Source organism: Oratosquilla oratoria, chromosome 13 (assembly GCF_046742065.1).
Source record: "Oratosquilla oratoria isolate Oo_2021 chromosome 13, ASM4674206v1, whole genome shotgun sequence".
Taxonomy (NCBI): domain Eukaryota; kingdom Metazoa; phylum Arthropoda; class Malacostraca; order Stomatopoda; family Squillidae; genus Oratosquilla; species Oratosquilla oratoria.
Window position 1 is genome coordinate 19,519,384 of NC_134789.1, and position 27,509 is coordinate 19,546,892.

At 39.1% G+C, this 27,509-nt stretch overlaps 1 protein-coding gene across 5 annotated transcripts in view; it reads left to right on the forward strand.

The window, feature by feature from the left end:
- LOC143032334 (uncharacterized) overlaps positions 1 to 27,509 on the forward strand; it is a 173,955-nt gene that overhangs the window by 11,774 nt on the left and 134,672 nt on the right. For all 5 annotated transcript variants that reach the window (XM_076196894.1, XM_076196890.1, XM_076196891.1 and 2 more), the window contains exons 2-3: positions 25,575 to 25,711; positions 25,851 to 26,010. In XM_076196894.1, the coding sequence (XP_076053009.1) occupies positions 25,575 to 25,711; positions 25,851 to 26,010 (297 nt within the window). The remainder of the gene's footprint in view (positions 1 to 25,574; positions 25,712 to 25,850; positions 26,011 to 27,509) is intronic.

Consider the following 27,509-nt stretch of genomic DNA (forward strand, 5'->3'; position numbering starts at 1 on the left):
TAAATATAGATAGATAGCTATATGAAAATTTCTATTTACCTAGTTTTAGATATACAGTCAAACCTTGGTTTTTTAGCATAATTTGTTCAAAAAATCTGTTCTAAAACCAAATTATTTGAAAACTGAATTATATTTTCCCATTACAAATAACGTAAAAGAGATTAATTCGTTCCCAAGCACCAGATGAATGCTTATTTACCTAATTACACTTTATATGTCGTATAATAAATAAAACGTAGAAGTGTAAAGCAAACAAAAAACATAAGTAAATTTAATGACAAACCAACACTACAGTTATTATGTAATGTATGTACTGTACCCTTTTGTGATAGGTGGATGGAGATAAGGGAGGGAAAGGGGCGAGTTATTGCTTGGAAGGGGAATCTCCTTCCATAAAAACTTCTGGTGATTCTTGTTCGAGTGTTTTTTCTCATCTCTTTGGCTCAGGTAAATCTTTCTCTTGGGTTTCTATCCTTTTTTCTTTCACTAAAAACCTTTCCAATGTTTATTGTTTTACCCTGCACTGTAAAATTTTTCTGAAGTGTAACATGACATTGTCATTGAAAATATTTACTGCTCTATGTGCTACCACAGTCTCTGGGTGGTATTTTTCTACAAAATTTTGAACATCACCCCATTTAGCACAAATTTCTTTGATTAAATAACTTGCCATATCTTCAATTCTTTCCTCCTCCTTAGAAGACTGTTCCTCAGCCAATTCCTTTTGCTGTTCATTTTGAAGGTGTACAAGCTCTTCATTGGTAAGCTCAGTATTGTGGTCTTCCACCAGCTCTTCAATATCTTCACTGTTGACCTCCAAGCCTATACTTTTTTCGCATAGAAACAATCTCTTAAACAATAACATTGTTCTCATCAGCAGCAGCAGATCCATCAGTTTCAAACCCCTCAAAGTCTCTCTCTGGTACACAGGCTGGCCAAAGGTTCCATCATGCTGAATTCATGGTTCTAGTACTCACTTCGTTCCATGCATTATCAATAAGATTAACACAACTTAGGATATTGAAATGGTCTTTCCAAAATTCTCTCAAAGTTAACTGAGTGATATTAGTAACTTGGAAACGCTTACGAAACATGGCTTTAGCGTAATGTTTCATAAAATTAGCTATGACCTGTTGATCCATAGATTGAATTAAGGTTTTGTGTTAGGTGGCAGGAATTTGACCTTAATAAAATCATACTCACCAACTAAGTCATCCTCCAAACCTAGAGGGTGAGCAGGAGCATTATCCAACACAAGAAGGCATTTTAGTGGCAATTTTTTTCTTGCAATTGTTTTGTAACACTTGGGCCAAAAATCTCATGAATCCATTCTGTAAAAAATTGTCTTGTCACCCAAGCCTTTGTATTAGCTTGCCACATTACAGGCAATTTACTTTCCATAACATTATTTCTTTTGAAAACTCTTGGATTATCAGAAAGATACTCTAGCAATGGTTTGACCTTGAAATCACCACTTGTGTTATCACACAGCAGAAGAGTGAGTCTGTCTTTCATTGGCTTGTGCCCAGGCGGCAATTTTTCCTCCTTAGTGATATAAGTTCTTTTTGACAATTTTTTCCAGAATAATCTGGTTTCATCAACATTAAATACCTGTTGGGGGAGAAAACCTTCTTTATAAAGTCACTAAACTCAACCACAAATTTTTCTGCCATTTCCTTGTTTGAACTTGCTGCCTCACCATGCCTAACTACACTGTGAATTTCACTTGTTCTTAAATTTTTCAAACCGTCCTCGACTTGCTTTAAATACAAAATCATCAGCACTTGTACCAGGGCTTTTCTTTACTTGATCATTGTAAATTGCTGACACTTTCTCATATAAATGCTTCAGACATACTATCACCTGCTGTTTCTCATTTATATGAATAAGCAACAACTTTTCCACTTCCTCGCGTATTTGCAGTTTTTGTTTACTAATGACGGTCACTCCTGCAACATCGGTCGACTTTATCACCTCTTTATTCTTGAGAATAGTGCAAATTGTAGACTTTGCCATACCATACTGCACGGTAAAATCAGATGCACAAACACCAAATTCGTGTTTTGCGATAATTTCTTTCTTCACTTGTTTTTCTCAACTTTTCTTTTTCCTTGACCAGTATCACTTTTTGTTTTCTTTGGAGCCATGACTGAGGGCTAGTGTAGGAAAAGTAAATGCTGAATGCAATAAAATTGATAAAAGCACAGCACAACTATTCAGCTCAGTGGTCAACAGAGAACTGTTTATGTTTTGTCAGCGGCCACGTGTCAGCGTTGTTTGAGAACCAAAATTTTGTTCAAAAACAGAGGTATTTCCAGCTGGAATTTTTCTTTCGAAAACCAATTTGTGCGAGTTCAGAGGTGTTCAAAAACTGAGGTTTGACTGTATGGGGTTGGTGCTATGCTGGTATGGTCTTGTCACTTTGCCTCCACTCATCAAACATTAAATGCACTTATGGTGCTGGCTTGGAGTATATTTTCATGCAACTCATTCCGTATAGCTTTCCACACAGAAGTGTGGAAAGCTATACTTCATAGTATCTTTCAAACAAGTTTGCTTTTTCAGTTTTTACTGTGATCTCTTGATTTTTAATACCATTCCAGCAAATCTTTGTCTACTTTTTCTATACCCTTCCCTGATCTAAATATCATTATCATGTTGTCTCTTTTGAATATTCCAATGTAATTTTTCTTTTCTTTGCATCTTCATATGTCATGTCATTTAGACTAAAGATCATCTTGGTTACCACTCTTTATATTTTATTTTTCTTCTACAGTATGTTTCTTAAGGTGTGGTGATCACACCACTGCTGCATATTCCAGTCTGGGAAGAATCAGACTTTCAGTAATGTTCTTCATTATGTCCTCTTCCATGTAGTGCCAGTATCGGCCTACATCTTGTTGCCAACAGGGTTGATATAATAATTTTTTTTAATGTTTGTGACATATCAACAGATATACTGTCTTGTCAACAAAAAAGGAGGCCTTTATTCAACGTCACAAAAAAAATAGAATAATGATAATTTGTAGCAATGAGTACACTTTTCCAATATCATCAAATCATTCAATGCAGTGTGGAAGCAAGTTACATAATACTCAGTGTGCAACCAGTCCATAGAGTTACATGGTGTTGTCATTTTATGGTGTCATCATGCAAGGACATGTCAAATTTGTGCAGGGATATTAAAAAGAAAAAAAAAATCTATGAAGTAGCACAAGTTAGTTTTCATGAGCTTTTTAAATTTTTTTTTTTTTATAATGCTGAACTGAATAAAAACATTGTTGTTACAATTTTATGTTGTTATCTTTTATCTGTGCAAAAATGTACTTTTGCCCTTTTCCTTGCTCTAAGACATCATGCACTTAGTGATAGTGTGAGGATGACATGTGTAGTAGTATGAACTGTTGTCTAGAGAGTGTGATTTGTTTTCCATTTATTTTTAGCAAGAATTTTGCCAATATAATAAATGTTGATAAATGTTGCCGTCATGAATATTTTTTGGTTGCCATATTGATAAAGACTTTTTATTCCAATACCATTATTACTTCCATGTAATGAAAAGCCACTCTTTTGTGTGTATGATTCACCATGGTCTTGGACCATGTACTGGACTCATGATTAACAGCTACAGTATTATCCTCCCAGATGAGGACTCAGCTCATATGTGGCATGATTGGAAGTGTGCTGGTCTTGCATTCACTAAGTTGTGGATTCAAATTCTGCACTTCTCTCTGATTACCAGCAGTGATTGTTACCTGCCTCAACCTCAACAGTCTAAGCACATAGGGCAAAGGTGACTGCTTCAGCCATAGTTATACACCACCTGGCATAGGCTCCTCACCTTCTACTTCTGTAGGTAATGCTGTGACCTTACACATGTACACACCCAACTCCTTACCCACCAGAGTTGGAGGCTGGCTCGCAGTACAGCGATGGTGAAATTTTCAGCCTTGGGCGGAAGTCGGGCTTGAATTGCAGAATTAGTTGTTGTTGTTGTTCCCTAAACTGTCCAAGCAGTCCTGTCTCCCCAAGGAATGCCACAGCCAAAACGGGGTTTTCCCACAGATCCTTTATGGTGTATGTTGTGTTGTTTGCATGTATGATTGTGTATAATGCAGTCTTCCATGACATATTGAATAGTATGGAGTGAGGTGTTACATCCTGGACATTTGTCCACAATGCGGTCATCCAGTCTCTTCTGGTAGCTTAGAAGGGCTGGGTGGTGGCCACATTGCAGTCTGGCCAGGTGGACTGTCCTTTCGTGGGAGAGAGGATTCAGAGGGATGGATATCAGGGGGTCTGGCATGCAGCAATGTATTTACCTAGTTGTATTTTACAGGAAGGGGAGCTACGCTCGTGGTGTACCGCCTTTGTATTTTGCAGTGTCTAGTTTGCTCTTAACCTCTTCACTATGGGGCACATCGCACGTCTGGCAGCATTAGCTGCCCGACGTGCGATGTTGCGTCATAATAATCACATTATAAAAAATAAAGTCAGTGCTCAATCGTTTGTTCTCTTTCACCCGTGTATTTTGATAACCATAGAAAACTGATGAAGCCAGTTTAGAGAGAATGAAAATTACGTAGGTACGACTACAATAAATATAATCAAGATGGCGACGTCGGCAACATCGAGTACCCACTTGCTCCTCATGCCGCCTACGTAGGCGTCACCGTATGGAAGTGGTTAAATTCATGAATGGTTTTTGCAGACACTATTTTTTTGTCCAGTTTGTTCCAAGTGTCCACCACTCTATGTGGAAAACTGTTTTTCTTCAGATCTCTTCTATAACTATGTTTTTTTTTTTTTTCTTTTCATGTCCTCTTGTGTTTCTCTTGTCCCAATTTAACAAGTCCTCTCTATCGAGTATTTCTGTGCCCTTCATGATTCTGTAGATGGTCAATAGGTCGCCTCTCTCTCTTCTTTGTTCCAGAGTCGGTAACTCCAGTTTAGCCAGTCTCTCCTCATATGACAAATTTGCAAGTGCAGGGGCCATTTTTGTTGCTGCTCTCTGGATTCTTTCTATTTTCTTTATATTCTTTTTGGTACTGGGTGACCACAATGTTGCCACATATTCTAGTCTAGGCCTTAGCAGTGTGACTAATATTTTTTTTATCATTTCTTCATCCAAATATATAAATGCCACTTTTATTGATCTTAGCAAATTATAGGATTCTTCGACAATTTTATTGATCTGTTTATCAGAGGACAAGTCGTTTGAGATAATTACAGCCAAATCTTTTTCGGATCCCACTTTCTTTACCTCCTTAGTTCCAATTTTATATTGTCCTGATATTCTATCTTTACTTTTTCCAAACTCCATTATGCTACACTTCTTAATGTTGAAGTCCACTTCCCATTTCTGACTCTAGTTCTATATCTTATTCAGGCCTTCCTGTAGTGATTCGCAATCCTTTTCAGTTTTTACTTTCCATAACAATTTAGCATTGTGTTGTCTTTTAGTGTGTTAAAGTAGTGAGTGATGTGATTATGAATATGTTTCCAGAGGCTGGTATTTGGTGGTTTTGTAGGAAGAGAAGAGAGTATATGTGTGTGATATAGATATTTGGGTGTTTTTTATATTTCTTGGTGTGTGTGGGGTATTGGCTGCATGTTGTTATGGCAAAGTAGCATGCAATTGATACTTTAGGGTCTACATGGGGCGCCCCTATGGAACAGAGCCGCACATCATTTTGTCTGTGATAGAGGACTCTGCTCAGAGAAATGATGAAACTTTTTATTATACTGCTACTGTCCCTCTGTTATGCTGTCCCCCAACCCCTTGTTGATGTCCTGTACCATTTCTCTGAATTTAATTTCCATGTTTGCCTACCCTGTGGTGGGGGAAAAGAATGGATCGTAAAAGGCAAAAAAAAAATGGGATGGGGATTGGGACCAGGCATCCCCACAGGGGACATTCCTAAAAAAAAAGTAAAGGCATAAGAGGGTCTAGGAGTTCTCCAACCAGCACCCTAAGGTTTGGGTCTTTTAATGTGCATGGATTTGGTACAGATGAGAGTAAAAGGGAATAGATAGGTAGTATGTTTGTGAGAAGAAAGATGGATGTGTTGGCTTTGAGTGAAACTAATATGAGAGGGAAGGGTGAGTTTGAGTTTGGGAGTGTAGTTGTGAGGTTCTCAGGTGTGAAGAGAGGGCGAGGGAGAGAAGGGGTGGCTATACTAGTAAGTGAAGAGATAGGTAAGCATGTAATGTAGTGGAAGGAGGTTTCTTCAAGGTTAATGTGGATGAAGGTGAAACTGGGAAAGGAGATGTGGGGTTTTGTAAGTGCATATGGGCCTGGTAGTGAGAAGATTGTAGAAGAAAGGGAGGCTCTTTGGGTAGATTTAAAGAATGCATAGAGGGATTAGAGAGAAACATCAATGTAGTAGTATTGGGAGACCTTAATGCTAGGGTAGGAAATGAACCAATTGACGGAGTGGTTGGGAAATGTGGAGTTCCAGGAAAGAATCATAGTGGAGATGTGTCTAGAGAGTTGATGATAACAAATACAGTGTTTTGGAAGAAAGTCAAGCATAAGTACACATGGGAGAGGGTGGTGAATGGAAGGGTGGTAGATAGAGCGTTAATAGACTATGTAGTTGTAGATAGGATTATGATAGGCAGAGTTAACCCTTTAAACTCCGATGACAAGATTCTTGTCATTTGGTCAAATAAAACAAAAAATCATAAAACACCAAAATGTTTTATCAAACACCAAAAAAATATGACGTCAGTCTTTGTGCGGTCAAGCCGCATCAGATGATATTCAGATGTACGGGCCGGCGTGAGGCCTACCATATCCGGTTTTTCGTATCTACACCACAAGCGGCTGACATGAGTTGAATGGGTTAAGGATATATATGTTCTAAGGGGAGAGAGTGGAGGAATATCAGATAATTTTTTGGTGGAAGGTAAGTTGAAAGTGGAGGATAGAAATGGGGATGGTTCAAGGAGGGAGTCACAAAGTGTGCAGATATGGTGTGTGGAACAAGAAGGATGGGAGGAAACAGTAGGAAGGGTGGTGAGTGGTGGGATGAGGAAACAAAGAAGGGTGTAGAAGAGAAGCGAGCTTTCACAGATTGGTTACAAAATAGGATGAGGGAGTCATATGAGAGGTACAAAGAAAAGAGAAGAGAAGTAAAGCACAAGGTAAAGGAGGCAAAGAGGAGAGCAGATGTGAAATGGGTAAGAGTATGACAGAAAATTTTGAAGGTAATACAAAGATGTTTTGGAAAGAAATTAAGAGAGGAAGAGGAGGTGAATCAAGTAGAGAAGAAAAGGTAAAAGGTGCAGATGGAGAGATGATAATGTAAGAGAAGGCAGTAAGAGGAAGATGGACAGAGTATTTTAGGGGGTTGCTAAATGTGAAGGAGGATAGGGAGGGAAAGGTAGTTGCAGTGGGAAGTGCTAAGAAAATGACCATGATGAGTGGGGAAAATGGAGGAGAAATAAGGAAGGATGATCTGAAGGCAGCTGTTAAGATGAAAGCAGGTAAGGCACCTGGTATGGATGGATGCCATGCAGAATGTCTAAAAAAAGGAGGTACAGTGATGATGGACTGGCTGGTGAGGTTATTTAATGTTTGTTGGAGAGAGGATAGAGTGCCAAACTGAAGGAGTACCTGTATAGTTCAACTCTACAAGGGAAAAGGGGATAAGTGTGAGTGTAGTAGTTTCAGAGGGATTAGCTTGTTGAGTGTAGTTGGGAAGGCTTATGGGAGGATCTTGATTGAGAGGATTAGGAGAGGAACAGAGGGAGTAATTGGTGAGGAACAGTGTGGATTTAGGACAGGTAGAGGTTGCATAGATCAGATTTTTGTGGTAAGACAGATATGTGAGAAAGCTATAGGAAAAGGTAAGGATGTTATTTGGGCTTTTATCATCCAGGAGTTGCCAAGATTTGTCGAGCTGACCTCAACCCCTTATACCTCAGGGTTGACATACCAGAGGGAGTCGAGGCTTTGTGGGTCAAACTTACCCCCCCGCTTCCATCCCCGCCACACTGCCTCTATCATAATGTGCATGATATACCACCCTCCTCAACAATCACATCATTGAAACTGCTGACTCCCTCCGCTTAAGGTTTACTGCTGCCAAATTAGGTGTGTGTGGGGACTTTAATCGCCTGGACACAAGTGACATTTTACACCATTTAAATCTCACGCAGGTAGTGACCTTTCCCACCCACGACCAAACAACCCTTGACCTAATTATGACTGACATGGCGCAGCTGTACTCTCCCCCGAGACCTCTCCCTCCCCCATCGGTAAGAGCACGCACCTCACCATCCAATGGTCTCCTGCCCCTAGTGCAGCCACACACAGGATTAAAGTCACCAGACAGCACTGCCCCATGCCTGATTCCGCCATGAGGGAATTTGGCAGGTGGATAGTGGAACACCCCTGGCTGGAGGTTCTGAACGTTGATGACGTGGAGACCAAGTGGAGAAATTACTCCACCACTACAATTGAGGCCTTTCACCACTTCTTCCCTGTAAAGGATTTCTCTGTCCATCACTCTGACGCCCCTTGGATGACACCACATATCAAACGTCTCATCAAACAACGCAACAAGGCATTGTACACCGACTGAGCCCAGTTCAAGTTCCTAAGGAATAAGGTCATCAGAGAGATAAGTACTGCCAAATCCTCTTACTACCCAAACAAATTGCAACACCTCAAACAACAACGAAACAACACTCAGTGGTTCAGCAAGATCAAGGCTCTTTGTGCACCTCGCACCTGTCACCTGACCTAGCAGCCCAGGAGATCAACTCCCACTTCACCTCTATCTGTCAGACTTTACCCCCTCTCGACCCCTTCCGCCTACCTGCCCACCTCCCTTCCCCCTCACCCCCCCATTCAAGTTCAAGTTGCCGATGTAGCCACAAAGTTGGGTAAACTGAAAAATAATAGATCCACAACTCCCTCTGACCTTCCTATTAAAATCTACAAGGAATTTGCCCCTGAACTTGCCCTCCCACTTTCCTCCATAATCAATGCCTCTTTAAGCCAAAACACCTGCCCCAGCGACTGGAAAATCTCATATGTCACTCCCATCCCCAAAATCCTCAGCCCACAATCGCTATGTGACCTTAGGCCCATCGCCATCACCCCTATCCCAAGCCTTATATGTGAAGATTTGGTTTTTAACTCAGTTTACAGCAACATAAAAGATTCAATAGATGCCCAACAATTTGGCAACATGAAATCCTCTTCTACCACTCACTGTCTCATTGACTTACTCAACTTCCTTCACAGCAACCTAGACAAGCGTAACACATCTCTAGCTGTCACCTTTGTAGACTTTAGGAAGGCCTTTGACCTTGTTGACCACAATGTTGTTCTCTCCAAAGCCATCCAACTGGGGATCCAGCCCCACCTAATAGCATGGCTGGCAGATTTCCTCACCGGATGACAGCAGGCGGTCAGGTACCAGGGGTCAACTTCCCCCCTCCTCCCCCTGACCTGTGGGGTACCCCAGGGTACCAAAATGGGTCCCCTATGCTTCCTCATCCTTATTAATGATGCCCTCATGGACACTCCTCATAGATGGAAATATGTGGATGATAGCACTGTAGGCATCCCCATCAACACCAGGCGGCCTGATTACGCACCACTACAAAGCACCCTGAACGAGCTCATGATGTGGACGGAAGACAACAACGTCACAATTAACACCAACAAGACCGTAGTGATGCACTTTTGTACCTCCACACATGCGGTGGCTCCTCCACAACTTTCATTGGGCCCCCACCCCCTCCAACTGGTCCAATCCACCAAGATCTTGGGCATCACACTCGATCAACAGTTAAATTGGAACCAACATGTCACCAACATAGTCAGGACAGTGTCTTACAAACTGTATATGCTGAGCAGATTAAAATCATTAGGAACACCTACATCTGAGCTACAGGTCTACAAGACTTTCATACTCCCCACCCTCATGTATGCCTCACCAGCCTGGTCCAGCTCACTCACCTTCACACAGAGACAAAAGTTGGAGAGGGTACAAAAGAGAGCGTGCAGGATCATCCTGGGCGTGGAGTACAGCAGTTACGACCACGCTCTTACCACCCTCACTCTATCTAGGGTGTCACAACGACACAGTGAGGCACTAAAGAAATTTGGGGAAAGCCTGCTTTCCCACCCTAGACACCGTCACTTCCTCCCTCCCGATGCTCCACCAACTCGCCACGCCACTAGACACAGAAATAGGCTTGTACCAATCAAAGTGCCAAGGACTGACCGCTACAAAAACAGTGCCATCCCATCCATTGTGCACATAATGAACTCCATGTAAACTTGTACCGTGTATATACTCTAAGTTTTATATTTTTAATCAACTTTTGTAATGTATTATTGTCAGTGTACTACTGCAATCAAAATAAACCTTTTATTATTATTATTATTATTAAGATAAGAGGGAGGGTAGAGGGTGGAGGGGAGTGGAGTGTATTAGGGATGGAATGGTTTTTATGCCTTTGATTTTTGGCTACCTCCCTTGAAAGGGGGAAAAATCCTTTGTTATATGTATGTATGGGTGTTCTGCTATGTAGTATAGAGGGTGTGCTGTGTTTGTGGAGGCTGCAGCAAGTGTTTGTGTGCCTCTCATGTCAAGGTGATCTTTGCTTTGAGGACTTTTGTTTCATAGTGTAGGTGGTCTATAAGTGTTGTATATGTGCAGCCTTTAATTGTTTTTAATGTTTTGTTTTGTATGGTCTGAAGGGTGTTGAGGTGTGTCACTGAGATTAGGTGCCCATGCTGGATTCACATAATTCATCACTGAGCGTATGCATTGTTTGTATATTGTAGTATTAGTTTCTTTGTTTTGTCCAGATGTTGTTCCAGCACATTTTAAGTGCATTGAGGGTAGGTGTGCATTTATTTTTTATGTTTGTGATGTGTTGTTTAAATGACATGGATGTATTGTATGTTAAACCAAGAATTTTCGGTGTGTGTGTGTGGTATTAGTGTTTTTTATATAGAGTTGAGGAATGTATTTGTGTTCTTTTGTCCAGTTGGTGAGAAGTGTTGCTGTAGATTTGGCTGGGGCTATTTTGAGTCTGTAATAAACCATGTGTTGAGTGTATCAAGGTATGGATGTATTATTTCTTTGGCTTTGTCTATGTTACAATGTGTACATGTGATTGTTATGTTGTCTGTGTAGGAAGAGATTTGTATTTCTGAGGTGTCTGGTGTGGGTATATCATGCATGTATAGATTAAAGAGTGTGGGGGATAGAACAGAGCCCTGTGGTACTCCATTCTTAATGTTTCTGATGTGCGATGATTGGCCATTATATGACACATAAGCATTTCTGCCTGCCAGATAATTGGCCAGCCATCTTTTGGTGTTATTGTGCATGTCTGTGTTATATATTTTGTTTGTTAGTTTGTGGCGGGGGATAGCATCAAAAGCTTTACTAATGTCTAATGTTATGAGAAGTGTTCTGTGATGAGGTCTTTCTGAGTTAATGCCATCTAATATTCTTTACGTGAGGTTTATTAGAATGAGTGTTTGTGGAGTGTAGTGGCCTAAAACAGCCTAAAACAGTGTTGTGATTCAGCAAGGGGAGTATGTGGTGTCATGATTTGAAGTATGAGGCATTCAATGACTTTGGAGGGGGTGCAGAGAAGTGTGATGTTGGGATTGTTAGGTCTTTATTAGGTTTTGGAATTGTGATTATTTTTCCATGCTTCCAGATGTCAGGTGTAGTGTTGTGTGAATAGTTGTAGTTTGCAATGTTTGTGAGTGCATGTACAGTGAGTACTCCTTATATGGTAATTCTTTATCCAGTAAATTCACAGTTATGGTATTTGGTAATTACTACTCTTGATTCTATTTACGGTAAGAAAAATTCACAGATGCAGTATCCGCTCGTGTTTTGAAGAGGAAAGAGCAGGGAGAAGGTACGTCTGCTATATCCTATTATTACATGTTATAATGGTTTCGGTATACAGAAATTTCAATTTGCGGTAAGGTTTTCAGGAACGCATATGTACCGTATAATGAGGATTTATTGTATACCTTGTGGTCCAGTGTGTTTTATTTGGATGTTACTTATGTTGTCAGGGCCACAGGTGGATGAGTGCTTGAGGTTATGCATTATGTATTTTGTCTGACTGTCTATGAAGGGTGTATAGTCTGAGTCTGGGAAAGTCTTTCTTATATCGAATGGTGTGTTGGTTGTCAGGGTGATAAGTGAGATGGCTTGTCTGTATTTACCTAGTTGTATTTTACGGGACAGGAGCTATTCTCGTAGTGACCCATTTTTGTACCTCTCCGTGTCCAGTTTATTCTTAAAATTGTGTATAGTTTTGGCACTCACTGTTTCTCTGTTTAGTTTGTTCCAGACATCAATCACTCCATGTGGGAAACTATTCTTTTTCAGGTCTCTTCTGTAACTGTCCTTCTTTAGCTTCTTTTCATGTCCTCTTGTTTCTCTTCTGTCCCACTTTAATAAGTCGTCTCTATCGAGAATTTCCATCCCCTTCATAATTCTGTAAGTGGTCAACAAATCACCTCTTTCTCTTCTCTGTTCCAGTGTTGATAGATGTAATTTCTCCAATCTTATTTCGTATGTCAGATTTGACTGTGTAGGTGCCATTTTTGTTGCTGCTCTTTGGATTCTTTCTAATTTTCTTATGTTCTTTTTTGTGCTAGGTGCTCACAGTGTTACAGCATATTCTAGTTTAGGTCTTATCAGTGTAACCACTATTTTTTTAACCATCTCCTCATCCATGTAGTTGAAGGCCACTTTCATTGATCTTAATAAGTTAAAAGTCTCTCAAAATAATTTGACATGTTTATCAGGTGTCAAGTCACTTGAGATGATTACTCTCAGGTCCCTTTCTGAATCAACTTTTTTGACTTCCTTGTTTCCAATTTTATATTGACCTGAAACTATTTTTGCTTTTTTCCAAATTCCATTATACTACATTTCTTAATGTTGAATTCATCTCACATTTCTGACTCCATTCCCATATTTTGTCTAGGTCTTCTTGTAGCAATCTGTAATCTTCTGTTCTTACTCTCTTGAGTAATTTGGCATCATCAGCAAAGAAGTTCATGTAACAATTTACTCCCTCATCCATATCATTTATATATATGCCAAACATTAAAGGAGCCAATACAGAACCTTGTGGAATGCCACTCTTCACATCTTCCCAGTTCAAATTTTTGTGTCTAAGTACCCCACTCATTTTTCTCCCAATTAAGAAATCCTTCATCCATTCCAGCAGCTTACCTTGTATTCCTCCTATTATTTCAATTTTTCTTATTAACTTTTTATGTGGTACTTTGTCAAATGCCTTTGCAAGTCCAAGAAGGCACAATCTGCCCAGCCATCTCTTTCTTCTATTATATCAATCTTGAGCAAAAGCAAATTAGGTTTGTGGTACATGATCTTCTACTTCTAAAGCCAAGTTGTTTAGGATTTACTATTTTATTTTCTTCCAAGTATTTGGTCCATTTGTTTCTGATGACTTTTTCGCATATTTTTGCTACAGTGTTTGTAAGGGATACCGGTCTGAAGTTTGTAGGATCTTCCCTATTTTCTCCTTTATAAGTTTGCATCTTTCCAATCTTGTGGTAGCTTTCCTTCTCTGAGTGTGAAGTCTATTATCTTGTATAATTTGTCTGTTAGTTCGTCCATACACTCTTTCAGTATTCAATTTGCAATTCCATCTGGTCCATGCGATTTCCTGACATCTAGGTTTTTTATTTGGTCTCTCATTTCTTTGTGTTACCTTTATTTCTTTCATTTTGGGTGATCTTTCTTGTTGTCCATCTTCCCAAAATTGTGAGCTCTCAATTGTAAAAACAGACCTGAAATGTCTGATCATAACTTCTGCCATTTCTGTGTCATCTATATATTCTTTATCTCCTTCACACAATTTCACTATTTCATGTTTATCCTTTAGTTTTTCATTTATATATCTGTAAAAGAGTTTAGGTTGATCCTTACATTTGTCTATGATATCTGTTTCATAATTCCCTTTCTTTCCTGCGTATATTCACATATTCGTTCTTAAGATTTTTATATGGTTGCAAGTTTGATTATTTTTTTTTCTTTTTTCTATTTTTTCCAGGCTTTGTCTCTTCTGTCTGTAGCCTCACTACACCTTTTGTTATACCAACACTTTATATAAACCTCTTTTTGTTTCTTTTTTGGTACATATTTGTCAATTCCTTCCTTGTACTTTTCTTTGAATGTGTTCCATTTGTCTTCTATCTTTGTTTCCTCATTAGAGAATTTATCCCAGTTAGTGTTTGGGAATTGTTTTCTTAGTTTTACAAAATCCATTTTGTTGTACATTAATCTTCCATTTCTATGTTTATCATTCCTATCTATATTGTTCTGTTCTTTTAATTCAAACTCTATTTCCAGTTGGTGTTTTATACTCCATTTTGTTCACAATATCTGGTTCAGATGTTAATATTAAGTCTAGTTTCGACGGTTCCTCATTGTTTCTATATCTAGTATTTTCTTTAACCCATTGTGTTAGGGTGTATTCGATGGTCAAATCCAGTAGAATGTTCCTCCAAATTTCTTCTCCCCCTTTTATTATAATTTCTTCCCAGATTATATCCTTTGCATTAAAATCGCCCATGATTACTATGTTTTCACCCTCTTTCAGTAACTCGTTTAGCACATTCATTGTGTCTTCCAGTAATTTAGAATAATCGCTATCCGACCAAGCCTGTGTTTTTGGTGGTACATACACTGCTACAAATTTTCTGTTTTTCATCTTTTTGTTTACAAATTTGATCATAATTAATTCTACAGTGCCTTGGCCTTCATTAATCTTTGTCACATTTAGACCCTTTCTGGTCAATATCATGACACCTCCTCCCATGCTTGTCTGTTCTATTTTTCACCCAGTGGTTGTATAGACCTTGTCCCACTATGCTTGTTGATGGAGGTCCTTTCAGTTTTGATTCTACAATTCCCATAATGTCAGGTTTTTCTATTTCTAGATAGTCATTTAGTTCATTGATTCCAGAGATCATGCCATCAATATTTGTATATGCCACTTTTAGTTTCACATTTTCTTTTCTTTTTTGGTTTAAGTTTCCATTTTTTGATGTACCATTTTTTCAGTCTCAAGTCCAGCACTCTCCAAAAAAAACCTTCTTTTTACGTCTCTGTTCTTTTCTCATTTCTATCATTGGCTTCAATTCTGAGAGCTTTGTCTTTCTCTTTTTCCTCATCACTCATTTCCTTTTTTATCCATATATGTTTGAATTTCTTGCTGTTTGCCAATTTAACCACTTTCAATAATACCTCCTCTGCTATCATTTGAGTTCTTAGTTTTATTTTCAGAGGTCTATGTAGTTTTTCTTTTGAATATTTGCCTATCCTGTGGATTCTGTCAATTTCTTTATCAAAATTTTGCCCTTCATCCTGTATTTCTTTCAAAATTTCCTTAGCTATTTCTTTCTCCTCCTTTTCTCTCTGGTATCTATACATATCATGTTTCTCCTGGATACCATGGACCACAATGCACTTACCTGGGTCTGCCTAAAATGCGTCCAAAGGCGTCCGATGGTGACCTATGGTGTCCAATCCCTTTAAATGTTTATAAATTTGGCTGGAAACAATTCAGAAATAAATATATATTGCAAGTGAGTCGTCTTTGTAAGTTTCATGCACTTTGTGCCATTAACAGTGAAGTTATCTACATTGAAATTTGCCCAATCGAGATAGCGGCCAGACCTCCTGGCCGCCATCTTTGTTTTCACGGTTCCCGATCGGGTCGGTGGAAAACATGGAACCAGCACTTTCAATTTCCACATTTCTTTCAAGAGTCAATCATTTGGTTCATCACAAGACTAAACATAGTACCAGAAAGGCAATTTATTTTATCATGTTTGCAGAACTTGGTTAGTTGGGGCTTGGAGGAATTATACAGGCAGTATAATTGCTAATACAGATCAAACATTTTCAAATTCTATATTACATCGTTTCTGTTATTTCTTTTGTAAGCGGCTAAACTGGAATCTTATGCTTACCTGAGTTAGTTTTGATAAAAGGGTGTTACCGAATCATTTGTGCAGTTAATATCCTTTCACCATTTTAATCATTATTATCAATCCTGTGGTATTTTATAGTGAAATTTATTTCAACAATTAACACCTTCACGAATACAGTACACCAAAACCCCCTAGTTATTTTTCTCATCTTCTGATTTATCAAATAAGGTTTACCCATCATATGCAAAGTTGTGATGAAAAATGATCTATGGAGAATGACCAATCCGAATATATGCAATGCCTTGCAGAACTGAAATAGCTGTCAGTGACTAGAGTAATACAGACACCTGATAAACCATCATAACAACAACTGATATACTCCCAAATGTCGATATGTTGACATGAAATATTAATTTAACATTATATTTATAGTTCTTTTATGTGTGGATAAGTAGATTCGGGTGTGACTTTTTATTATGCGGGATTTGGGTTGACGGATTGCATCCGTACACCATTTACTGTACCCATTAATTGATCAGAATTAAACATTTAATTACTAACCATATAATCCCAAGAAGCATATTTGAATATTTTATTGCTAAGCTTCTTCACCAAATATATGGTTATCTGTACTAATGATAAATTTCATGTGGGGACCAAATGTCCAGTTTTTGTTAACGAAGGAGACCAAATCTCCAGGGATCAAATGTCTGGAGACCATGTCTAGTTTTTGTTAACGAAGGAGACCACATGTCCAGAGATCAAATGTCCGGAGAACAAATGTCCAGTGTTAACGAAGGAGACCAAATGTTCAGAGATCAAATGTACATGAAACTTACAAAGACAACTCACTTGCAATATACATTTATTTCTGAATTGTTTCCAGCCAAATTTATAAACATTTAAAGGGATTAGACGCCATAGGTCGCCATCGGACGCCTTTGGACGCATTTTAGGATGTCCGCACTTACCTTTGTCAACTGTATCTGTCACCCAATTTTCCTTTTCTTTACTTACTTTCTTTTGTATTTTCCTCCATCTGCTTTTGTACTATTTCTCTAAAAGATTTTTTTTTATTTTCCTATTCTTGTTTCCATTGATTTTTTATTTCAGTGAGGTCTGTTTTTTTATTGACTCTTCCACCTTTCCAGTCACTACTTGTAATTGCCATTTGACTTCCTTTTTCAGTTCTTCATTTTTATTTTTGTCCTCATTCTTCATTCTTTAGTTTTCTCTTTTGAGGATTTCAATTTTGCTCTTTACGTCGCTTAATTCTTTAATCGTTTTCTCATTACTCTTACGCAAAGTAATCCAATATTAAATCTATGATTTCTTCCATGAAGTCATTTACTTGCAATTTCTTAATGCATTACTATATCTAGTTTCTCAATCTATAAGCTTTTACCTATTTCACCTGGGTTCTTTGAAAACCTGAAAAACTGTTATTTTTCACCTTTGGTTTTTCCTTGGAGTATCTATCAAGCAATATCTTTTGGGGATGACACCTCTTGGACTTTCCACTATGCTTATATCCAGTCCTCTCTTCATTGGTTCATTTATTATTTTTTCTTCTTTTTCTTTCTCCATTTTGCCAAAATTATACCTTTTTCAAGAACTGGATTTCTTTTACCAGTCACTCGAGAACAACAGCTTACCCATCCCATACAATAACAACTGTGGAAAATGATTTATGAGTGTGTTTGCTTGTCTGTTTGAGGGTAAATTATCTGTTGTGGTTATTGCTGTGTGAGAGCGTGTTGTGTTACTGTTGGATAGTGTAATACTGTTGAGTGTCATGTACAATTTGCTGATGTTTGTTTTGTGATCAAGTGTATTGACAAAATTTTGCCAAGTTTGTGTTTTTTGTTCATGTGTTTTATTGGTAATCTCTGTGTTTAGTGTTTGTATTTGGTCTGCTATGTTTTGAGGGATAGGTGTGCTGGTATTGTGTTTAAGTTTATCTTGTCTGATGAGGCCTTGGATTTCTGTTGTGAAATTGGGGTTGTGTGATTTTCTGTTGGCTCAAGGGATATATCTCTTGTCTGCATTTTGTATAATTGTATTAAAAGTGTGTACAGCATTGTTTATGTTTGTGATTGGTGTACTGTTAAGTGTCTCAAAATGTTGTTTTGTCTCTTCAGTAAAAGCTTCCCAGTTTGCTCTCTTGTAGTTGGTGTATGTGTGTCTGTGGTCAACTGGGGTGCATCTTGTTTTGGTGGTGATGATGGTTGGAAGGTGGTCAGATCCAAGGGATCTGACCACTCTCCATGAAATTGTTGGGGTTAGGCAGGGGGAACAGAAGGTGATATCAGGAGAGGAGGGGATGTAGAGGGCTTGGTGTGGGATATGTGTATGATTATGTGTGTTGTTCATTATGGTCAGTGAGTCAGGTTGAGTCTGCATATCAAGCCCTCTGTCTGTGTCTGGGTTGTCGTCAGATCAGGCCAATGACTTGACGTTGAAGTCACCACCCATGATAAGGTTTGAGATTGTGGCTAGTTGATTGAGTTGAGGCCTGAAGGTGTTTTAAACTGTGGGAGATGATTGGGGGGAATGTACATATTAACTGTTGTCAGTGTTGATTGTTGCCTGTACAGATTAGGATAGATTGGATTTCTGTGGTGTTATCTGTGGTAGGGAGGAGGATTTTGATTGTGGCGCTTGTGTCCACAAAACGGATGGATTGGTGGACCAGTGTGATGAGTCCACCGCTATTGCCGTTGGTCCGGTCTTGTCTAATGGTGGTGAAGTTGTGAAATGTTGGTGTTTTGTGTGAGTGTCTTAGTTTTTTTTTCTTGTATGATAGCAACATGTGTGTGTGTTGTTTGAGGAAGTGTTTGAGTTTGTGTTTTTTGTGTTGATGCCATCGATGTTGTGTTGTAATACAGTAAAAGCTCTCTTATCCAGCATCACTGGGACCAAAGGCATGCCGGATACTCGAAAATTCTGGGTACTTGAAGTGGTTGCTAAAGTAAGTGAAGGGGTACAGAAATATGTCTACAATCACCCCCTTTACTCACTATTAATGTCAGTTAAGGGGGTACGCAACACCTTGGGGGGGTGAATTTGGTTAAGATATAGCATTTTTCAAAACTGTGTTCAAAATGTTTGTATACCATTTAAAAATAAATCCCGACAAATAATTCTCCATCCGCGTGCAATTTAAATGTCTTGGGGGGGGGGGGGGGTAAATGGATGGAGTTAAAGGCACAACCCACACTAGAGGGAGGCATGTCACTTAGGACCTTTAGGCGCATCGAATAACGTTGAAATTCGATTTAATTTACGCTTGCCCAATGCTTCAACGGCCAGTATGAGGGTGGAGGGGAAGGGAGGGATAGTTCTTGCCAACTTTGAGCTCAGCTGGACATCAGTTACCTGCTAGCTTTGATAGGGAAAGTACGCATGTCTCATGAGCTCTCCTGGCAATATATTACCTTAGCTTGTACATATTACTCATTAGTACAGTCATCATGGGTAGCAAAAAGAACATCTACAATGACAAAAAACAACAGTTAAAGATGGCAAACAGTCAAAGACGACTAGCCAAGACCCCACCACCTCTCACTCCACCACTGCCCTCACTTCCACCTCTCTCAACATCTGGCTAGGTTTACACCATCAAGTACTTCATTCATGTTGAATACAGCAAGAAAATTAGATATTAGTTATGATATTGTACAGAGGGGAGATAAGAATGAATATGAATTTATGATTGTGGAGAAGAGCAGTTTTTTGCAGTTGTTGTTGTTGTTGTTGTTCCCTAGACTGTCTGTCCGAGCAGTCCCGTCTCCCCAAGGAATGCCACCGCCAAAACTGGGTTTTCCCACAAATCCTTTATAGAGTGTATGTTGTGTTGTTTGCGTGGATGATTGTGTATAATGCAGTCTTCCATTATGTGTTGTATGGTATGGGGTGAAGTGTTACATCCTGGGCAGCTGTTCACAATGCGGTCATCCAGCCTCTTCTGGTAGCTTAGAAGTGCTGGGTGGTGGCCGCACCGCAGTCTGGCCAAGTGGACTCTGTCCTTTCGTGGGAGAGAGGATTCAGAAGGGTGGATATCAGGGGGTCTGGCATGCAGCAGTGTGTTGTCTTTCAGTGTGTTAATGGAGCGGTGAGAGATATGATTATGAATATGTTTCCGGAGGCTGGTATTTGGTGGTTGTGGAGGAAGAGAAGAGAGTATCCGTGTGTGATACAGGTCTTTGGGTGTTGTTTTAATGTTTCTTGGTGTGTGTGGGTGTTCTGCTATGTAGTGTAGCGGGTGTGATGTGTTTGTGGTGGCTGCGGCAAGTGTTTGTGTGCCTCTCATGTTGAGGTGGTCCTTGACTTTGAGGACTTTTGTTTCATGGTGTAAATGGTCTGTAGGTGTTGTATTTGTGGAGCCTGTAATTGTTTTTAGGCCTTTGTTTTGTATGATTTGAAGGGTCTTGTGTGTCTCACGGAGATTAGGAGTCCATGCAGGACTCGCATAATTCATCACTGAGCGTGATGTTTTTTGCAGTGGATAAATTCGCTTGTTAGATGCCAGTGTGGTGAGAAGATGTATGTTGAAGTGAAAGGAGAATGTGGAATAGTGAAGACATTAAAGGCAGAATGTAAGTTATGCTCTGAAAAGAGCAAATGGTGTACTTCACCAGGCTGTAGAAATGAAAGTTATGAAGTACATAACAGAGTTGTGGAGGCCGGCTTACACTGTGGGGATGGTTATGTTGCAGTACAGAAAATGTATATGGCAATGAACATGAAAATTATACATCATAAGATGTTTAGTAAACTTGACCATCATATTATGGAGACCAGCATAAAGAAATATGAGGAACTCTTGGAAAAAACAAGGGAACATGTACATGCAGCATTAGAAAAGGAAGACCCAACTTTACCGGAAGTAAAAGAAGTAAAAGTTACTATCGATGGTTCGTGGAGTAAGAGTAAGGCACCCACTGCTGGTTAAAATAAACCTCTTTCCAATGATTTAGATACCCCGAAGACCCCCAGCAGTGAGGTTTCATATGAAGAAACCGACAAAGGTGCAAAAAAGTAAATTATATGATGGTGTCGTCTTGGCGTTGCCACTACTGTGATATACTTATACTTTAGTTTTTTAGTATTTAAAGTACTTATAATTGAAATATGTTGATGATTTGTACTGTACTTACCCATTATATAATAAGAATTAAGCCATGAAAAAATCAGTCAAATTGGTGAAACTATAAGCAAGTTACAGATATATTTATATTTCAAGTCGCCATATCTCGGTTCGATATTTTTGGACTTTTTTTTTTAATCATAAAATCTAAAATACATCAGATTTAGATGAAACTTACAGGGAATATTACATTTAGTAACTGCTAGGGCCGGTCATTCGAATATTTTGAATAGGATGAAAGAGGAGTAATAATGGGAACAAGAAAAAAAAAATTATTTCTCACGATTTTTGCCGGACATTAAAACTGAAATGCCTGTATGCAAAAGTATAAAGGAAATTGTTCAATTACTCAATGACTGGCCCTAGATGTGCCTACTGACTAATCATAGCCAAAATATAAAACAAATTAGTCCACGTATTATGATGGTGTGCACTTTTAAATGTCGCTACTGGTATACGTACATGTGTACATACATCATTCTGTTTCACCTAAAATGTAGGCAACATGGATACCTATTTACTTGAGAAGTTTCAGCTCTTTACTCTAAATAGTTTAGAAAATGACCCCCAGGTGTCGCGTACCACCTTAACATATAGTATCACGTACCATAACATAAACAAAGCATCACATGATTGCGGGGTCACCACCTCACTCGCCAACATACAGTTCATCACTAGACACTAACCTTATCTGTACTCTTCTGAAGGGGTTACTAAAATAAGTGAAGGGTTACAAAAACACTATGTCTATAATCAACTCATTTTTTTCACTATTAACAACATTTAACATAACATAAACATTTAACTTAACATAAAAAAGCATATAAACAAACAAAACCACCTCACTCGCCAAGATCTAGTTCATCACTCCAGTTTATCACTATCCTCTGTACTTGTTTGCCGCTCTTTCCCTTACAACCTACTTTAAAATAGTTTCTTATGTCAGCTTGTTTGCAGCTCTTTCCTCTTTGCAATAAAAACTCATTCTGAATGCAGTGAAGAGACATAACATCTCGGGTGGACATACAGCTGCACTGCTCTGCAAAACTGACCCAGACAGTGGTGCGCTCTGGTGACAGTGGGAACTATTAAAGCCTCGTACAGGAAATTTTATCAATTTGTGTTGATTTCATATAGATTTTTATAGATTTTAATGCTCGGAAAAAATATGCCGGATACTTGAAGTTGCCATATACCTGAATGCCAGATAAGAGGGCTTTTACTCTATGTTGATGTTGTGTGTTCTGTGTGTTGTATGTTGCCTTCAGTTGATGAGGTGTTGATGGGGAAGGTATAGGATCTGGGTTAGAGGGAAAGGTGTGATTGGGGACAAAGGAGCGGGAGGATTGATTGAGGACAAGGGCGGGGGGAGACTGGGTGTGGGCAAGGATGCAGGCTGTGGTTGGGAAGATGGGAGTGAGGTTATTGGAGGGCAGGTAGAACATGTCCAAGTGTATGTGTATTTGTGTTTGCAAGTGTTGTACAAGTGAAGTGGGCCCAGTTTTTGCATATGTTGCATTGAACTGAGCCCTTTGTCTGTCTGCTCGAAGTGATGGGTTTGGAGCATGTTGGGCATGTGTATGTTGTGGTGGGCCCAGGATTGCTCTCTACATCTCCGGCTAATAGTAGAAGAAGAGGGGTGAATGCCGGAAAAACACTCCTCAGTGCAGAAAAAATGTAACAGTGCATGTTGTGAAAGGAATGTGGTACTCACCCAGGGGACCAAAGCCCCTCCTGGGGATAGGTGCCACCTGTGTAGCGCCGGTGGCCAGGGATGTTTGCCGCTGTTTGGCCCCCAACTCTTGGGGTTGGGTGGTGGTCCCATGACGAAGATGCTGCGGCACCAGGACCTGCAGAATTAGTGGTTCATCATGGTAGTACTACACCATCAAGCCATGTTAACTTCCTTGAAAAGAAGTAATGGCAGGTATTTGCATCTAGTGGTCCTGCAGGATAGACAGTAAAATTGCCCATTTTCAAAACCCATTAACCCCTTGACCTCCATCAGCCCTGAGAAGCTGACACTGTCTAAATTGTGCCCAAAAACTCAAAAGCAGCTGTATTTCATATACTTTTTCACACATGAAGAGGTGACAGCCAGCAACTACTCTATGATTTTCAGCTGGTAATATGGAAACTGTCCAGTTTTGAGGACCATTACCAGTCACTGTGGGGGTGCAGGTTTTCCATTTAATGAAGCTTAATGCAACAAGTGATTAAGTGATTGAGTTCCTTGAAATATGTATATAGTACATACTAGGGGTATACCAAGATGCAAACTGACCATATACCAATTAATCGGCCATGTCTGATTGGCCAAAATAGATTAATTGATTGGCAGCTGTTTATATGAAAATGTATGATATAAATAGTTGAGGGACAAGGAGGGAGGGTTACCATAAATGAAGCAGTAGGATCCTGTTGTGAATGTGCTGTGTCTTGCTTCATTACCTCTAACCCAAGCAATAGCTTGGTGACAAAGATGAGCCCTCATCCATGTAAAGGAAACAGGTGAAGGATGGGGGTGGGATGGTGGGGATGGGTGCATGCCTTGGCTAGCTACCTTCCTTAAGGGAGAAGAAGCATTTAGTACACACACACACACACACACATATATATATATATATATATATATATATATATATATATATATCTATCTATATATATATATATATATATATATATGTATATATATTGTATATATATATATATGTAAATATATATATATGTATATATATATATATTGTATATATATATATATATATATATATATATATATATATATATATATATTCACGAAGAACCCACAGTCGGAATAAAAAGGAAACTTTAGAAGAATGTGTAACTTCTATATTTCGGCTAATAACTATAGCCCTCTTCAGGAAAGTACAGATTACAAGAATTTGCAGGGACATAAGTACAAAGAGATATGTGAAAAAGGGGAACACGCATAGTTAAAAACAGGATGACCCGTCTCGCATGGCGGAGTCAGAGGTGAGGGGAAGAAGGGTGGAGGTGTGAGGTCATGGGAAAGGGCGGGAAGAGTCAGGAGGGTGATAATTCTTCACCAAGCGGCTCACAGCTAGCCGTGAAATAATGTCCTGGGACCATTGACCTTTGGAGATGTTCAAGTTCGGACATTCTTCGATTAAGGCTGATGGAGTTACAATATGGAATTTTTAAAACACACAACCCTCTTTCAAAGATGTTTTAAAAATTCCATATTGTAACTCCATCAGTTCTTCTTTTAAATTAATTCCCAACAAGCGTCTCACAGTTGCCTATCATTATCCCAACACGGTTCACAAACAAATTGTTAATGTTCATCAAAGGTTGAAAGGAAATGAGTCCCCAGGAGTGTATAGCCTTCCTTGTAAAGATTGTGATTTGATGTACCTTGGTCAAACCGGAAGGGATCTTAACACCAGGTTAATGGAGCACAAAAGATCTATCAGGTATGCCCAAGAAAATTCCGCGGTGTTCCAACACGTCAGTACCAAAAATCACAGTCTTGACTGGGACAAGGCCAAAATTCTGTTCAAGTCCAACTGTAGTTTTAGAAGAAAAATTGTTGAATCAGCCTTAATCGAAGAATGTCCGAACTTGAATATCTCCAAAGGTCAATGGTCCCCGGACATTATTTCACGGCTAGCTGTGAGCCGCCTGGTGAAGAATTATCACCCTCCTGACTCTTCCCACCCTTTCCCATGACCTCACACCTCCACCCTTCTTCCCCTCACCTCTGACTCCGCCCTGCGAGATGGGTCATCCTGTTTTTAACTATGTGTGTTCCCCTTCTTCACATATCTCTTTGTACTTATGTCCCTGCAAATTCTTGTAATCTGTACTCTCCTGAAGAGGGCTATAGTTATTAGCCGAAATATAGAAGTTACACATTCTTCTAAAGTTTCCTTTTTATTCCGACTGTGGGTTCTTCGTGAATATTAATTACATATGTGCCACAACATTTTGTCAAAGTGATATATATATATATATATATATATATATATATATATATATGATTAATTGTAGGAATTCTATAATATTTCATAATTACATTTATGGAGCTACTGTTTGAGAACATAGTGACAGAGTTAGGTTGGCTTGTAGTTTCTACTTTGTATTGTCATTAAATTTTGTTGTTCAGTAGAAAATATTCTGTATCCAATATTTTTCTAGTGAACTTTTTTTTTTTTTTTTTCAAATTATTTTTATTGCACAGTACAGTTCATACAAATCTACTCCACTACTAAGACTTTGGCAAGTTACTAAACCAAAGTCATTGTAGTGTGAACAATAATTTTCATTTATCTATGCTCTGCTTTTGAAGTTTTACCCCAAACACCACATAGCACAAAACTGGAACCTTAAGTTCAGCGTTAAAACAAAGACTGGGTACCAGGCATTGAGGGATAGGAATATTATTTTCAGAGCATTTCTGTTTTACAGATGAAGACTTAAAACTGTCTAACAATGGCCCTGTTGTGTTGGATACACCTATCACTTTTGTGGGAGAACTCTCCACCTACACAGAGGGGGATGACCTCAGCTATCAATGGGAAGATGATTTATGGTTCTCCAAAAGTGTAAGTACCCAGCAGTTTTTTTCTGCTAGTAAATTGATTTAGTTGCAGAACAAAGAATTGATTTATAGATTGATATACTTTTGATACATTTAGCTTTAATAATTAATATGCTTTAGAATTAGACAATTTGTATTTGCAGGAGCGTGTTCAAGGCCCAAAGTCAACCTGGACGTTGATATATGACTCACAGGATTATGGACAATTTACAGGGTTTCGAAAGGTTAAACTTACTGTGAAGAAGAAAGAGTATTTTATGGATAAGGTTATTGCAACTGGAGAAACAAAATTTGAACTCACAAGTAAGTTGAAGATTTATAAATCAGCAGAAGTCACATGAAATTCAAGTACAGTTAAACTTCTGTTTAGATGTGGTAGGTTTAGGTTCCTGGGAACTTGACAAGAATGAATCCCTTTAGTTAAGAATACTTTTGGGACCAATGACAGGTACCTGCATGTGGTGGTCTTGCAAAATGGACAGTGAAGCTGCTTATTTCCACAACCTGTCAACTTCCTCACCTCCATCAAGAGGTGCAACCTTGAGGGGCTGGCACTCAGTCCCTGGGTACAAGATCTCTGTTAATGTCAATGTATTTCATACACTTTTTCACACATGGGGAGCTGACATCCAGCAACTGCTTTCCTCTGTCCATAACTTTCAGCCAGACCTAGGAATAATCCCACAACACAGACAACTTTCCAAAGTTTCTTCCCAGAGAGATCGGTGGGATGTATCAAGGACTTTTGCCAGCTACCGTGGACTACATGTTTTCCACTCAGTGAAACTCAAAGCAACAATTAAATTGAACATAAGAATACAGAAGCAATCAGAAGAAACTGTGTCAATATTACACCTAGGTCTCTTAATTCAACTGCCACTTGTGTGGATGTTTGGGCCATGGACATAAACCCACTTCGGGAATTGGTCCAGGATGTAAAACACCACCAATTACTGAAGTGGGTTTATGTCCTAGGGCAAAAAATCTGCACAAGTGGTGGTTGGTGAGTGTTGGATTAAGAATGGTGATGAAAGCTGATCACCTAATCAGCTGCTCTGCGACAGCCAAAGAGCTAGTAATTCAAGATGAAGCATTGGGTTGCTTTTAAGGATAATGATATGATCACACATTCATTACTCGGATTCACCAATTTAGCATTCTTGTGCAGGGGTAGTTGAATGGTTTTAAGGTCCATTTAGCTAAACATGCAATCAGCATTTCTACACCATTCATCGTCATTATTGTTATTGTTATTACTATTATTATTGTAACCTGGGTTGGATGGATGCCATGCAGAATGTATGAAAAAAGGAGATACAGTGATGGTGGACTGGCTGGTGAGGTTATTTAATGTTTCTTTAAGAGAGGGTAGAGTGCCAGAGGACTGGAGGAGTACCTGTATGGTTCCATTTTACAAGGGAAAGGGTGACAAGTGTGAATGTAGTAGTTTCAGAGGGATCAGCTTGTTAAGTGTAGTTAGGAAGGCTTATGGGAAGATCTTGATTGAGAGGATTATGAGAGGAACAGAAGTAGTAATTGATGAGGAACAGTGTGGGTTTAGGACAGGTAGGGGTTGTGTAGATCAGATTTTTGTGGTAAGACAGATATGTGAGAAAGCTATAGGAAAAGGTAAGGATGTTTTTGGGCTTTTATGGATCTGGAAAAGGCTTATGACAGGATAGACAGGAAGGCGCTGTGGGAGGTTTTGCAGATATATGGGATAGGAGGAAAGCTGTTAAGAGCAGTCAAGATTTTTTATGAGAATAGTAGAGCTTATTTTAGGATTAGAAATGGAGAGAGTG